Raw genomic sequence first — 14,163 nt, 5'->3', positions numbered from 1 at the left:
ACCTGCATTTGGCCATCCCCTAACTATTGCTGAACTAATGCCCAAACCCTTAATGGAATCAGCACATCCTCTGGTGTAATACATTTTTTAAAAATTTGAACAATTTCTCTCCTGAGATGGACTATCAAAAATATAGTTATCACCCATTACAAAAATAAATGGATTGCTAGGCAACTTCAGGAAACATTAAGTGTCACTGAAACGGCAGCCTTTCTCCGAGAAAGATTAGTTATCCAGTTAGATGCTTCTGGTGCAGACTGCTTTCAGAGGCAATATTGCTCCTACTAAGCCACAAATGATCAGATTTATTTAATTTGGTTTCACTGGATTTCATTGAAGCAGATGGCCATAGCAGCTGCGTGCTAATGACATTTCAGTCGCGAGCTTGTTACTGTAAACTTAGGAAGCATCCAAGGCCCAAAGGCTTTGAATATTGTCGGGAATGAGTTCAGGAACGAAAGGGAGGTAGGCCTGGTCGTGACCTAGAAATGAAATGGCTCTGGGCGTCAGTGAGGTGGTGGACTGGGGCCCTCATTAAGAACTTTGCAGAAATACTGTTAAATCAGAAGGGTGGAAGCAAAGTACAGGAGCTCACCAGGTTGAGTGACAAGATTTATGGAAATCAGTATTAATTCCCCCATGCATATTTTTGAAGCCATTTTTCAAGTTAGCAATAATAATAATATGTTTCAAGATATTCATTAACATTGGATACAGTCTAGTTTAATTAGGGTAGTGTTATGGTGAATATTCAATGGAATGACAGCAGGTAGAGTGATATGAAACTGTCGTAAGTGGATGCTTCTAAAGTGGTTGAAGTAAGTACATTAACAATACTTAAAAGGCATTTGGATAGATACCTGACTAGGAACAATTTAGAGGGATATGAACCCTTTAGATAGGATGAGAATCTTGGATGGCGTGAAGCAGCTGGGCAGAAAGGCCCATTTCTGTTCTGTATGACTCCGTGACTCACGGAGAAACCAACTAACAGACAGTTCTCAGGAAAGGAACCCCTACGAAACCCAGGGACTGTCCATATTTAGGATGCTGGTGGATGTCGGTGGCTCGGATTGAGGCGTTGGAAGTTGAAGTGTTTGCCTAGCTTGGCGATTAGCTTGCAGACGTTTCGTCACCTGTCGAGGTGACATCCTCAGTGCGCAGTCATTGGTGTTTCTCTCTGGGATTGCTCGTGTTCACATAGACAACCCATTTGCTTGACTCGGTCCTGATTGGCTACCCCTTCAGTTGACATCTGAATTCTGTTGGCTCATGTTTCTTTGGCTCTTAGTGATTTTAGATGGTGTCTATTTTGATACGTTTACTTATGGAGTTATCAGAAGAGAACCATTTTTTAAAAAATTCTCATGCCTACTTTGTGTTTGCCTGTGTCGGAACCTCTGTGGTATCCCACTTAAAGTGGTATCCTCCCCTGTCTTCACATACCAACATCAGCGACAGTGAATTATGACTCCATACCGAAGCAGGCATGAGAGTTTTTAGATGCGCGGTTCTCTTCTGATAATTATGTAAACAAACATATCAAAATAGATGCCATCTATGAGCCCCTATAGAAGCCAAGGAAATGAGAGCCAATAGAATTCAAAGGTCAACTGAAGGGGGAGCCAATCAGGACCAAGTCAAGCAAACGGGTTGTCTATATAAACGCAAGCACTCCCAGAGAGAAACACCAACAACTGCACGCTGAGGATGTCACCTCAACTGGTTTTGGAATGCTGGCAAGCTATTTGCCAAGCTTGGTGAATATTGCAACATCCATATTGGATCAGAGAGGGATAGGCGTGGGGAGATGCACAGGTCTAACAAACAGGTATGGACTTATTTTATTGGGATACTAATTCAGTCTCGACTTTGAAGAGCTGGTTTCCCTGGGATGCTCAAGATGGTTAAAACCATGTGGTCTAATACCCCCTACGATGGTCCAAAAGGATATTGCATATGAATGGCATAATTTCAGGAGTCTCATCCAGAAGTGGATGGTTGGAGTTACTAAATTAGGATTAAGGATATTTTGCTAAACACTGGTACAGGCAGATAGTGACGAATTGAGATGGTATAGAGTATGGTATTGGCTAAGGTATTTAAAGTGAGATCTGATCTGTAACTGTTGTGCCTTTGTCAGTACTTGGCCCTCCAGTTACTAAATGAAGAATGGCATCATTTAGAAAAATAAACATATCTAATAACTACAAAATGACTACCCTTTGATATTTGGTATTGGAGCTGAGTTCTTTGACGTGCAAATGTGTGTGCAAGACTCTACAGGGAAGCCAAACATTTAAATTAGGGTAATTTCATAAACTATTTCCATAAAGATCTTAAGCCATGTATAATTATTTATTTCCTCAAAACTGCCATTTTAACAACGGGCAGGAAAAACTACAGGCTATGTGATAGCTTTTGTACAAGCTTATAGCCAGATTTATCACTGCTGATCCTTGGTTGCAAGGTAGGAGATGTGTCTCAGATTGGGGAGGGAGGGACCGAGGGAGAAATAGCTCTACAGGAATGGTCCAATTACTTTGCACCTTTTAACATGCTGAGCACCTGATTATGTTCAACCTCGACGAAACTCCTTCACTTTCTGCTGCAGTCCAGGTTTGTTCTACATAATAAGATCTCAGGAAATTATTCAAATTATGGAGCTCTTTGGCAGTGGGCCAGCATTTATTTAGAATCTGCTTTACATTGCTGAAGCTCAAGGGGATTAAAATAAATTATAACAAAACTCTTGAAGAAGAATGACAAAGAGAATTACAGCATCTAATTTAAATCATTTTCTGATAGATCTGTTAACTCCCAACTGCAAATAAAATTTGTTTCAGGGTCTAGTGCAGTAGATGATGTGCTGTTAAGTACACATGCCTTGTTTGAGGGAAATCTTATACAGACTGCCACAAGTAATGTCTCTAGTCCCATTACGCTGAGCACTGGTGCTCCCCAAGGCTGTGTGCTGAGCCCTCTGCTGCTCACGCTGCTGGCACATGACTGTGTCACAGGATTCAGCTCAAACCGTGTCACCAAGTTTGAGGATGACACCACAGTGGTTGGACTTATCAACAGTGATGATGAGTTGGAGTAGACAGGAAGTGGAGTACTCTGCGAGTACATGGCGCCATCACAGAGTGAGTTATGTGCATCAATTTCCTGAGCTCGCATTACAGATGACCTCCCTGGGTCCTTCAATATCATTTCCCTGAACAAGACGGCAGAGGAGCACCTTCATTTCCTAAGGAGGTTGAGGCAAATGAGATTCCCCCCACCCACCCCCGCCACTACCATCAACTGAATTATATAGAAGCACCATTGAGAGTGTCCTGACAAGCTGCATCTCCATCTGATATGGGAATAGCCAAGCATTGTATTGGAAGTCTCTGCAAAGGACTTTGAGAACAGCTGACAGAATCATAGGGTTCTCCCTTCCATCCATTGGGGGCATTTATCAGGAGCACTGCATATGCAGGGTCCTTAGTACATTAGTATCATCGAGGAGCCCACCTATTAATCCAGCATCTTCTTTGACTTTCTACCAGGATACTCTGATGCATAAAAACTAGGATGGGAAACAGTTTCTTCCCTCAGGCCATTAGCCTCCTGAGCTCCCTGTCGCATCCCATTTGAAGTGTCACATTCTGTACCCTACATTATCTAATTTATGCACTTTACTTTTTAATTTATGTGTAATTCATCTGTAGATTTTATCCTTACTTTCCAAAGTTATTGTGTGTTCTACAGTGTTTTACACCCTGATCTGGAGAAAAGTTGTCTTAATTGAGTGTATACACGTATATAGTTACGTAAACATCAATAAACTTGATTTGACCTGAAATGTAGACCAATTGCAATATTAAAACTTCAATTGTTCACATAGGAGAACATTGCTACTACATTAATGATAGCACTCTAAATACAATTCCATATTTACAATTCAAGCTAAATATGGAATGAAACACATAAAGGGCATGGAAGTTATGCTCGGAATCATTTTCAGGACATACAAATAATGTTGTACACAATGCAATTGGAAATCAATGCACAATTCAAACAATTTTTGAAATCAAACCATAAACTACTTAACTGCTGATTTCTTTTATGCTTAGTCAATACCCCAGTCCTGTTTGTGTTTAGTAGGCTGCAGAACAGATCATATTTTTACCTCACCTCAATATGTTCAGATGTATAGTCAATTTGCTCTTGTTGTGTCATTAAGTTGCTTTCAAGCAAACACATCAGCATAAATTGGCAGAAAGAGAATGTGCATACCATCTATTTTTACTTTATACTTCCAATGAATGCTGTTCTCTTTTCACGTTTCTCTAACACAATAGTCAGGTCCTAACCTGACTTCTGAGCACAGTCCAGCCATAAGGTGCAAAACCATTCCACTTCCTTCTGGCATCACATTCCACTAAGGCACAAAAAACTACATTCTACCTCCTGAACTTGGAATGGAATCATCATCGCCAGAAATAAATAATACCCCCAGTCGAACATTCACAATACTGTTTTATGGCAAAAGAAATGCACGAGTTTTGTGGAAAGTTCTGTTAAATAGCACAATGTGGGGAGCAGATATCTTCTACAAAATTGACTTTGTGACTTTAAAGGGAATCATGACTACTTATGTTTGCTGCCATCCTTGCCCTGGAGACATTTTGATGTCAGTCTCGGGGTTTGCTGGATCTTGGTGGCCAACAGTGACATTCACTTCTTATTCACAGTTCTTCATGGGAGAAAGTATGAATATGGACAGCAGGTAGGACATAAAACACTGTTGTGGATAGTGTGGAGGGCTGTCAGAGGTTATAGTGGGACATTGATGAGATGCAAAAACTGGGCTGAGAAGTGGCAGATGGAGTTCAACCCAGATAAGTGTGAAGTGGCTCATTTTGGTAGGTCAAATATGATGGCAGAATATAGAATTAATGGTAAGACCCTTGGCAGTGTGGAGGATCAGAGGGATCTTGGGGTCCAAGTGCATAGGACGCTCAAATCAGCTGCACAGGTTGACTCTGTGGTTAAGAAGGCGTACGGTGTATTGGCCTTCATCAATCGTGGAATTGAACTTAGGAGCCGAGAGGTAATGTTGCAGCTATATAGGCACCTGGTCAGACCCCACTTGGAGTACTGTGCTCAGTTCTGGTCGCCTCACTAAAGGAATAATGTGGAAGCCATAGAGAGGGTGCAGATGAGATTTACAAAGATGTTGCCTGGATTGGGGAGCATGCCTTATGAGAACAGGTTGAGTGATCTTGGCCTTTTCTCCTTGGAGCGACGGAAGATGAGAGATGACCTGATAGAGGTGTATAAGATGATCAGAGGCATTGATGGTGTGGATAGTCAGAGGCTTTTTCCCCAGGGCTGAAATGGCTGCCACAAGAGGGCACAGGTTTAAGGTGTTGGGGAGCAGATACAGAGGAGATGTCAGGGGTAGTTAATTTACTCAGAGAGTGGTGAGTGCGTGGAATGGGCTGCCGACAATGGTGGTGGAGGCGGATACGAAAGGGTCTTTTAAGAGACTTTTGGATAGGTACATGGAACTTAGGAAAATAGAGGGTTATAGGTAAGCCTAGTAATTTCTAAGGTTGGTACATGTTCGGCACAACTTTGTGGACCAAAGGGACTGTATTGTGCTGTAGGTTTTCAATGTTTTTATAAAACAGGTAACCAGTGAGAACCACAAGCATGCTGAAGATAACTGCTATCACCAACTACAGTGGATTCCAGGTAATTGGGCCATTGGTTAATCTGGGCAGCCACTTATATGGGAGAAGTCTTGAACAAAAATAAAGATAGAAAATAGCTGGGATTTCCTTCGTTTATTTGGGTTGCTATTCTGCTTAATTGGGACAGGAGACGGTTGCTGAACATTTTCTAACTAGCTTCAGTGACATGCACGTCGTGTGGCTATTAGTCACTACACCATGCTTATAGCAAAGTTTTTAAATAGCATAATTTGTGTGTTTGTGTTCAAAAAGCAGTGATTTTTGTCACTGATAGTTGGCAAGTAATAAACAGTAAGGCAATTCAAAACTGTTTCGCTCACTGCGGTTTCAAACATTCAGGCATGGAGATGCCAGAAACAGCCAAGAGTGAAAATGAAATGATTTCACTACTTCAACAAGTTAGGAACTACGAAGAACTTGAAGGTATCGCCAATCATCTTGAATGTTACGACAAAATCGAAGGTTTGGAATTTGCTAACACTGAAAGCACTGTTTGAAGGCAGTCCACTATCTGTTCTGACTTTGATTGTGTACAGTTAATCTAAAGAACATGTCAGGGTACACTGGATGAATTGCTTCATTGATAACTTCTGCTAACTGTGGCAGCTGTTTAATTGACCCAAAACGTACTAGTCCCAATTAACTGGAATCCACTGTATATATTCATGATTGTTTCCATGGAAATGCAGAACTCAGTTTAAACAACAATAACCTGAAACACTGTTCTATGTATGGATCAAAATTAGATACTATTTCATATTAAAAACAGCTCTAAAAGACAGCAACTTCATGTCCATTCTTTTACCTTATTTGGCTGTACTGCTCGCCTGAGATTTTCCATCCACTTATCTCTTTCTGCAACTGAACGGCACGAGAAACATTTGCTGCCTGTTGAAGTTGTCACCTGCAGTAAAGATAAATTAATTGCATATGACTTAATGCAATATTTTCTTTAAAAATTCATGTTTTGCACAAATCCAATCAATATGTTCCTATCAGTTAAAAAATAACTTCATTTAGAAGTAATAAAAAACAGCCAGTATCCCATACCTCTGTGACCTGCAGATTAGGATTTCAGAATTATTTCTGGAGCTGAACAGAATCAGGTTTATTATTACTGACATAGTGTACAGGCTCCTGTACCTCCTCCCCAGTAGTAGTAATGAGAAGAGGACATGTCCTGGATGGTGAGGGTCATTCATAATCCAGGCCCCTACTTGAAGCATCCCTTTTGAATATGTCCTCAGTGGTGGAGAGACTAGAGCCAGCTGAGTCAACAACCCTCTGCAGCTTTTTTCATTCCTGATTTCATGTGGAATGCTACAGATGGACGTCAGAACTGTCCAGAGAATCATATAAGCCTTCGTACCTTCTTCAGGAATACCTGCTGAACATGTAGAATTGGCCAAGGATAAAATTGTACTCAGTCAAGATGCCCGAAGACATAAACTAATGATTAGAGATGATTAGTGTTTACTTGGAGGCACAAGTACTCAAGGTAAAGCCATACCCCAAGCAGCAAAACCTTTGGATGACAGTACCGAAGAAGCAGACAGCGCCAGTGTTTTGTAATGAGCAATAGTTGCTTTGGGCAGATAAAACTGCATGGTTTAAAATGACAGCAAAGGAGTGAATGCAATTCCAGTGTGAGGAATCTTTTACAGAAATGAAATAGTTTAAAACAATGGCTTCCTGTAATTAAACATGTCAAGTTGATTAATGGGTCTTCCTTCATTTTAAATTAAAACGAGTAAAATTCATTTTTAGATTCTCATCAGTCCTGCTGAGATCCTGAAAATGTATAGATATGGAACTTGAGTGCATGGTCCCCTTTTGAATGCCAATCAGTAACATTGTGGCTGATGCATAGTGAATATGTGGAATAGTAGATCTGGGCAACATGTTGAAAATAGTGAACAATAAGTCTTCTGTGCCAGCACTGCTTAAATCCTTGGCATGAGCAGCATCAGACCTCATTCCTTCTTGACAACTAAAGGATGATATGACTCATCCAAAGGATCACTGGAGGAAAATGATGGCTTTGCTGTACCCTGGCCTTTGTTTTATTATTTTTAAACACAGTCACCTCATCAATAAGAGAACATTCAGTTGAATGTAAATTCTATCTGTGAATGCAATTAACCCACTCCCATCAGCGGGAGAAATAATGTGCAATCTGGGATGCTTATTAAATCGCACAGAATATCATAATGTATTACCATAATAGGCTATGCATAAAAATGGTCTGAGGAGCATAATCAGGACTGAACGAAAGAGTGTAAGCAAGAAATTAAGGTCAGCCCCAGGCTGTTTTACATGTTTTTCTTCTGTTAATGAGAGAGTAGGAACATAGGATTGATTTATGAGATTTGAATATTAGCAAGTATTAATGCAATTCATTATTTCTGTTGAACTCATCCACTCTTACTACTGAGAAACTTAACAATATCAAACAAGTAACCTTACTGCACGACTGCTAGTTCATCAGTAGATCCTCAGTATTACCCACTTCAATAATATTGTACAACAACCAATGAAGGCAGTTTTTAAAAATAAGGACTGGTTTAGTTCTTGACTGGTGAATCGATCATAGGGACTCAATTCACCCTGAGTCAAGGGATGAAGTGTACAGTATATGGGGCATTTTCCCACTTCCCATTCTACCCAGGTTATTTCTACCATCAGGGAAGGAGGTACAGGAGCCTGAAGGCACACACCCAACAATTCAGGAACAGCTTCCTTCCGTCTGCCATCCAATTTCTGAATGGACATTGAACCCATGAACATTACCACACTACTTTTTATCTCTATATTTGCACTACAATACATAGATACATTTGTAATACTTTTTTTCTAGTAGTATGTATTACAATGTATTGCTGCTGCAAAGACAACACATTTCTCAACATATACTGGTGATATCAAACCTGATTGGGATTACTCTCTCATCCTTCCTCTTCTCCTCATCACCTCCCTCTAGTTCCCCTCTTGCTTCCCTTTCTTCCCTGGCCCACTGTTCTCTCCTATTAGATTCCTTCTTCTTCAGCCCTTTACCATTCAGCCTATCCTCCTTCCAGCTTCTTATTTTATCACCACTTCCCCACCCACTCAGTCTCACCTAGCAGCTTGCCCTCCTTCCCCTCTCCCAACCACTTATTCTGGCTTCTGCCTCCTCCCTTTCCTGTCCTGATGAAGGCTCTCAGCCCAAAACGTATATTCCCTTCCATAGATGCTGCCTGACTTGCTGAGTTCCTCCAGCATTTTGTGTGTGTTGTATACAAGACTTTCTCACTTTACCCTTGTCTTCTGTCAAGCAAATGGATATGAAGGGACCCAAGAGTAGAATAATAATTTGTAAGAAGCTACGTTAATGGAGAGCAGAAAAAGAAACATCAATAATTCATTGCAGCAACAGGCTGGAGCATTAACTGATTTATATAGAAGTTCCACATTAATTGATTTCATATAACCTAGAATAGCAGATAATCTAAAGAAATGATCCAAATCTGGTACAAATTATGTGTGCATATATTTTAAATAAACCACGATTTAAAGTTTCCTTTCCATTGATGTTCAGTCTACCATATGTAGGAAAAAGAATGTTTTGAAGCTTTGCGTGTTTTAGTATGCAGCTGGTACAGGTCCAAGCCAAGTTCCAACAAAGAGGTGAGGCAGTGTATTAAATATCTGCATAAATGAATAAATGGTTGTAGAACTATGTTGTATTCTGTTTTTTAAAGTAAAATATGATGTATTCCAACACTGGAAATACACATCTACTAAACACAAATAATTGATGCAATATTGCAATTAGGTTGTTTGATTTTATTAACAGAAATTAATTTAATAAGTTCTTCCCATTAGCTGCTGACTAACACAGAAGATCCTTACTTTTTCACATGCCTATAAGCAGATTGGAAACCTGGTGACATTTCCATTTCTCCAAAATAAAAATGTGGATGCACAGTTCTATGTTGGTGCACTGATGACCCCATGGCTGTTCTCCCAACTACAGGCTGGTGCCTGACACTTAAATCTACACCATTTAACCATATAACAATCACAGCACGGGAACAGGCCATCTAGGCCCTCCTAGTCCGTGCCGAACTCTTAATCTCACCTAGTCCCACCTACCCGCACTCAGCCCATAACCCTCCACTCCTTTCCTGTCCATATACCTATCCAATTTTACCTTAAATGACACAACTGAATTGGCCTCTACTACTTCTACAGGAAGCTCATTCCACACAGCTATCACTCTCTGAGTAAAGAAATACCCCCTCGTGTTTCCCTTGAACTTCTGCCCCCTAACTCTCACATCATGTCCTCTTGTTTGAATCTCCCCTACTCTCTATGGAAACAGCCTATTCACGTCAACTCTATACCACAGGTGGTATTCCTTCAGTGGGTCCACTACTGCTTCAAGTAATAAAGGGTAAGTTATCTAATAGCACAAGGACAGAAAAGCATTTAGATCTGCCCTACAGAGAAGCGGCATTATTGCCAGCTGAGGAAAGCTTAAGAGGCCGGTCTGCCCTCTCTCTCTGAAAAATGAAATGCCTGTCATTGAGGGAATATAAGGCATAAAAAATTATACATTTCAAATGAGAATTATATCCTTGTATTTGTGAGAAAGATAAAGAGCAAGAAAATTAAGCATTTTAATGAGATAGTTTTTCTTTTATTAGCATATTCATCAGTTTTCAGAATTTTCTATAGAAATTTCTATCTATAATGTCAACGTATCAGCATTGGATATAGAAATTCATTCCTCATTTAACTAATCTTCTTGAATTGATTATGGAATTTGGTCTTTTGAATTCAATAAAGCTACCTGAATTTTGGTGACCAAGGCTAATTTGATACTCAGATCCAACACCTGGATCAATACAATGTTTACAGAAAATTCTATTTGCTAAAAAAGATTATATTAAAATTCTCAGGATTAACAAAATGGTCAAGATCTCCCATACCTTTTCCTGGAAAGGAGATCAATTTACCTGGACAGCAGAGGTAAAACTAAAGGAATGTCATTAAAAATGGGTGTGTACTGAGAATGTGCACACTTGTGAAGAGGAGGTCACGAACCTGTAGGCAGGGTTGCCCATCCCTTCGTAAGTCTAGATGTATCAAAGAGTTTTTGCATATAGCTGGATGAGCTATCATCAGGACCTGATGCACCAGAATATGGTTAGTAAAATGAAAAACTGCATCTTGGACTTCTAGGGACTTACTTAAATTTCTTCCTTTTAGCAACTAGACTTGTCAAACTTAAAACACAAGAGATTCTGCAGATGCTGGAAATCCAGGGCAACATACAGACAATATTCTGGAGGAACTCAGCAGTTCAGACAGCATCAATGGAGATTAATAAACAGTCAATGATTCAGGTCGAGACCCTTCTTCAGGACTGGAAAGAGGGAAGATATCAGAATAAATTTATGGGGAGGGGGTGGTAGAGGAACGAGGACAAGCTAGAAAGTGATAGGTGAAGTCAAGTGGGTGGGGGAGGGGGATTGATGTAAGAAGCTGGGAGGCGATATGTAGAAAAGGCAAAGGGCTAGAGAAGAAGGAATCCAAGAGGACTGTGGACCAAGGACAAAAACAAAGGATAATGGGCACCAGGTGGATGTAATAGGCAGGTGATTTTCAAACTTAAAGCCGAGATGTATTTCTATATTTGACAGGACTCATAAATTCCCTTATGATATACAATTCTCAAATATTTTAAATCTAATTCTGTGTAAGTTGGAATTCAATCAATAAACACCTTGAGCAATAAAGTGTGCTAAAATTGATGTAGCAGAACTTGCACTTTGACTGTTAACTTACAATCCCAGTCACACAAACCCTTAATTTGCACATTACCTCAGTGACAGAATAGATCCACAGTAAATAATCCTATTACCTAATCTCAACTTCAGAAGTGTCTAAACCTGAACGTATACAAACTCTGACTGGTTAACAGTAACCCTTGCCCCACTGCTTCACAGCCACATTCAATTATTTCACCCATCTCTTCTCCAAAAGATCACAGCAATAGCATAGATTTATCATCCCTCCGACACTTTGCCCTGCTTTAGGTGCTTTACTCTTTATAACTCCAAAATTTGTTTTATTTAACATTTCCCTAAATACCTTAACCTTCTTAATGATATTCCATCTCCTCAACCTGTGTAATTTTAAACTTTCCTAAGTTCTTCTCACCGGTTCATTCTGCTTTCCCCATGGACAAACCAACAATTTATTCCAAAAATCGATCTGTCGAGCCTTCTCAAAATGGCCTCAAAATCAACACTATTTCTCCCTAACCAAGACCAAAACCATATGCAGTAAGTCCATTTACATTCTCAACAGCATGCTGTTGCCATCAGATAGAAGGTACAAGCACCTCAGGACTCGTACCACCAGGTTGAGGAACAATTACTATGCCCACAACCATCAGGCTCTTGAACAAAAGGGGATAACTACACTCACTTGCCATCCATTGAGATGCTCCCACAACTAATGATCTCACTTTAAGGACTCTTTATCTCATGTTCTCATTATTTATTGTGATTTGTTTATATTTGCATTTGCACAGTTTGTTGTCTTCTGGTTGCTCTTTTATTGATCCTGTTATAGAATGTGTGCACTCTCGTTTCACACCCACTTTTAATGATATTCCTTTAGTTTCACCTCTGCTGTCTAGGTAAATTCATTCCTCATTTAACTAATCTTCTTGAACTGATTATGGAATTCGATCTCTTGAATTCAATAAAGCTACCTGAATTTCGGTGACCAAGGCTAATTTGACACTCTCGGTATACACCCAGTTTTAATGATATTCCTTTAGTTTTACCTCTGCTGTCTAGGCAAATTGATCTTCTTTCCAGGAAAAGGTATGGGAGATCCTGTCCATTTTGTTAATCCTGCAGTAATCTAATATAATCTTTTTTAGCAAATAGAATTTACTGCAAACATTACATTGATCCAAATGTTGGATCTGAGTATCAAATTAGCCTTGGTCACCAAAAGCCAGGTAGCTTTATTGAATTCAGAAGATCTAATTCCATGATCAATTCAAGAAGATTAGTTAAATGAGGAATGAATTTCTATATCCAATGTTGATAGGTTGATATTATAGATAGCAATTTCTATAGAAAATTCTGAAAACTGATGAATATGGTAATAAAAGAAAAACTATCTCATTAAAATGCTTCATTTGTTTGCTCTTTATTTTTCTCACAAATACAAGGATATAATTCTATAGATTTGCTGAGCATGCCCGCAGAAAAAATTAATCTCAGGTTTGTATCTGGTGACAGATATGTACTCTATAATAAAATTTACTTTGAACCAATCTCCCAAGAAGCTGTTCCTCATCATTACAGTCCAGGCCTTTTGTAATACATGCAAGTATTCTATCTGCCATCCTCTACATTTGAGGGTTCCCAACCTTTATTAAGGCATGGACCTCTGCCATTAGCCAAGGGGTCCATAGACTCCAGGCGGAGAACCCCAGCTCTACAATGTACAGGCTACGTAACAATTCACTTTTCATAAGCTGGTATTCCATCCAGGAACTTCTTATAACAGCTTGGCAATAGCTAAAGATACAGGCCTGTAATTGATTGATTCTGATGTCAGTGGAAGAACATTCAATATTGTTTAAAAAAGCTTTATCTGCTGATTTTTCAATGGGGCTCCTGGGTTTCAGGAGAAACTACATCCGGCTGTGGAGCATTTGCTTGGGTAATGAGGTTACTATTAACCACAGCTACCTTCAGGTCACCCTTAGGCAAGGTGTATCACCTATTAGCCTCCCTACTTGGGTAACAGTGAAGCTACAGAATGCAGGTGGTGGATGAAGCAGAAGACAAGTTGTGAGTAACACAATCAATGGTTCCTGCTTCTCAGACGCTGAGCAGAAGATCTTTTTAATAGGACAATAGTCAGGGTCACCCGTCTCGTAAAGACACTGCATCGGAAACAAGCAAGGGGAAGCTACTCCTTGTATTTTATCCCTGGTACAGCCATGGTTAATACATACACAAATAGATCTGTATGAAAAACCATGGTCACCAACGTCCGCATCGGATATGGCACCGAGACAGACAGACAGACAGACTTTAGTGGAGGAGTTTACTGAAAAGCATTTGTAATAATGCAGCTAGAAACTTGCATGAATATATTAAATTTCTATCCAGTAATACTTGTCCTGCAGCTTTATTTCCATATCTGAATTATGCTTGATATTTGTTACTGAAGAAAAAACACCTGGGAAGTTTGGGAAGTCCTTTATGAGGCTGAATGGTTAACAAAACTGCGCAGCAGTAAAAAGTGAGAGATTAACAGCTAAGCAGTAATTAGAAATCAGCCTTCCATGAAAACGCACTTTTGAATTTGGTTGTAAGTCAATTTTGCTAGCTGTTGG

General features: G+C 39.7%; 1 protein-coding gene across 7 annotated transcripts in view; it reads right to left on the bottom strand.

Moving 5' to 3' along the window:
• Window positions 1-14,163, bottom strand: part of LOC132407402 (disabled homolog 2-interacting protein-like) — a 605,300-nt gene that overhangs the window by 108,099 nt on the left and 483,038 nt on the right. For all 7 annotated transcript variants that reach the window (XM_059993828.1, XM_059993832.1, XM_059993831.1 and 4 more), the window contains one exon: window positions 6,553-6,651. In XM_059993828.1, the coding sequence (XP_059849811.1) occupies window positions 6,553-6,651 (99 nt within the window). The remainder of the gene's footprint in view (window positions 1-6,552; window positions 6,652-14,163) is intronic.

Source organism: Hypanus sabinus, chromosome 18 (genome assembly GCF_030144855.1).
Source record: "Hypanus sabinus isolate sHypSab1 chromosome 18, sHypSab1.hap1, whole genome shotgun sequence".
Lineage (NCBI taxonomy): Eukaryota > Metazoa > Chordata > Chondrichthyes > Myliobatiformes > Dasyatidae > Hypanus > Hypanus sabinus.
This window is presented reverse-complemented; position numbering and strand designations above follow the sequence as displayed.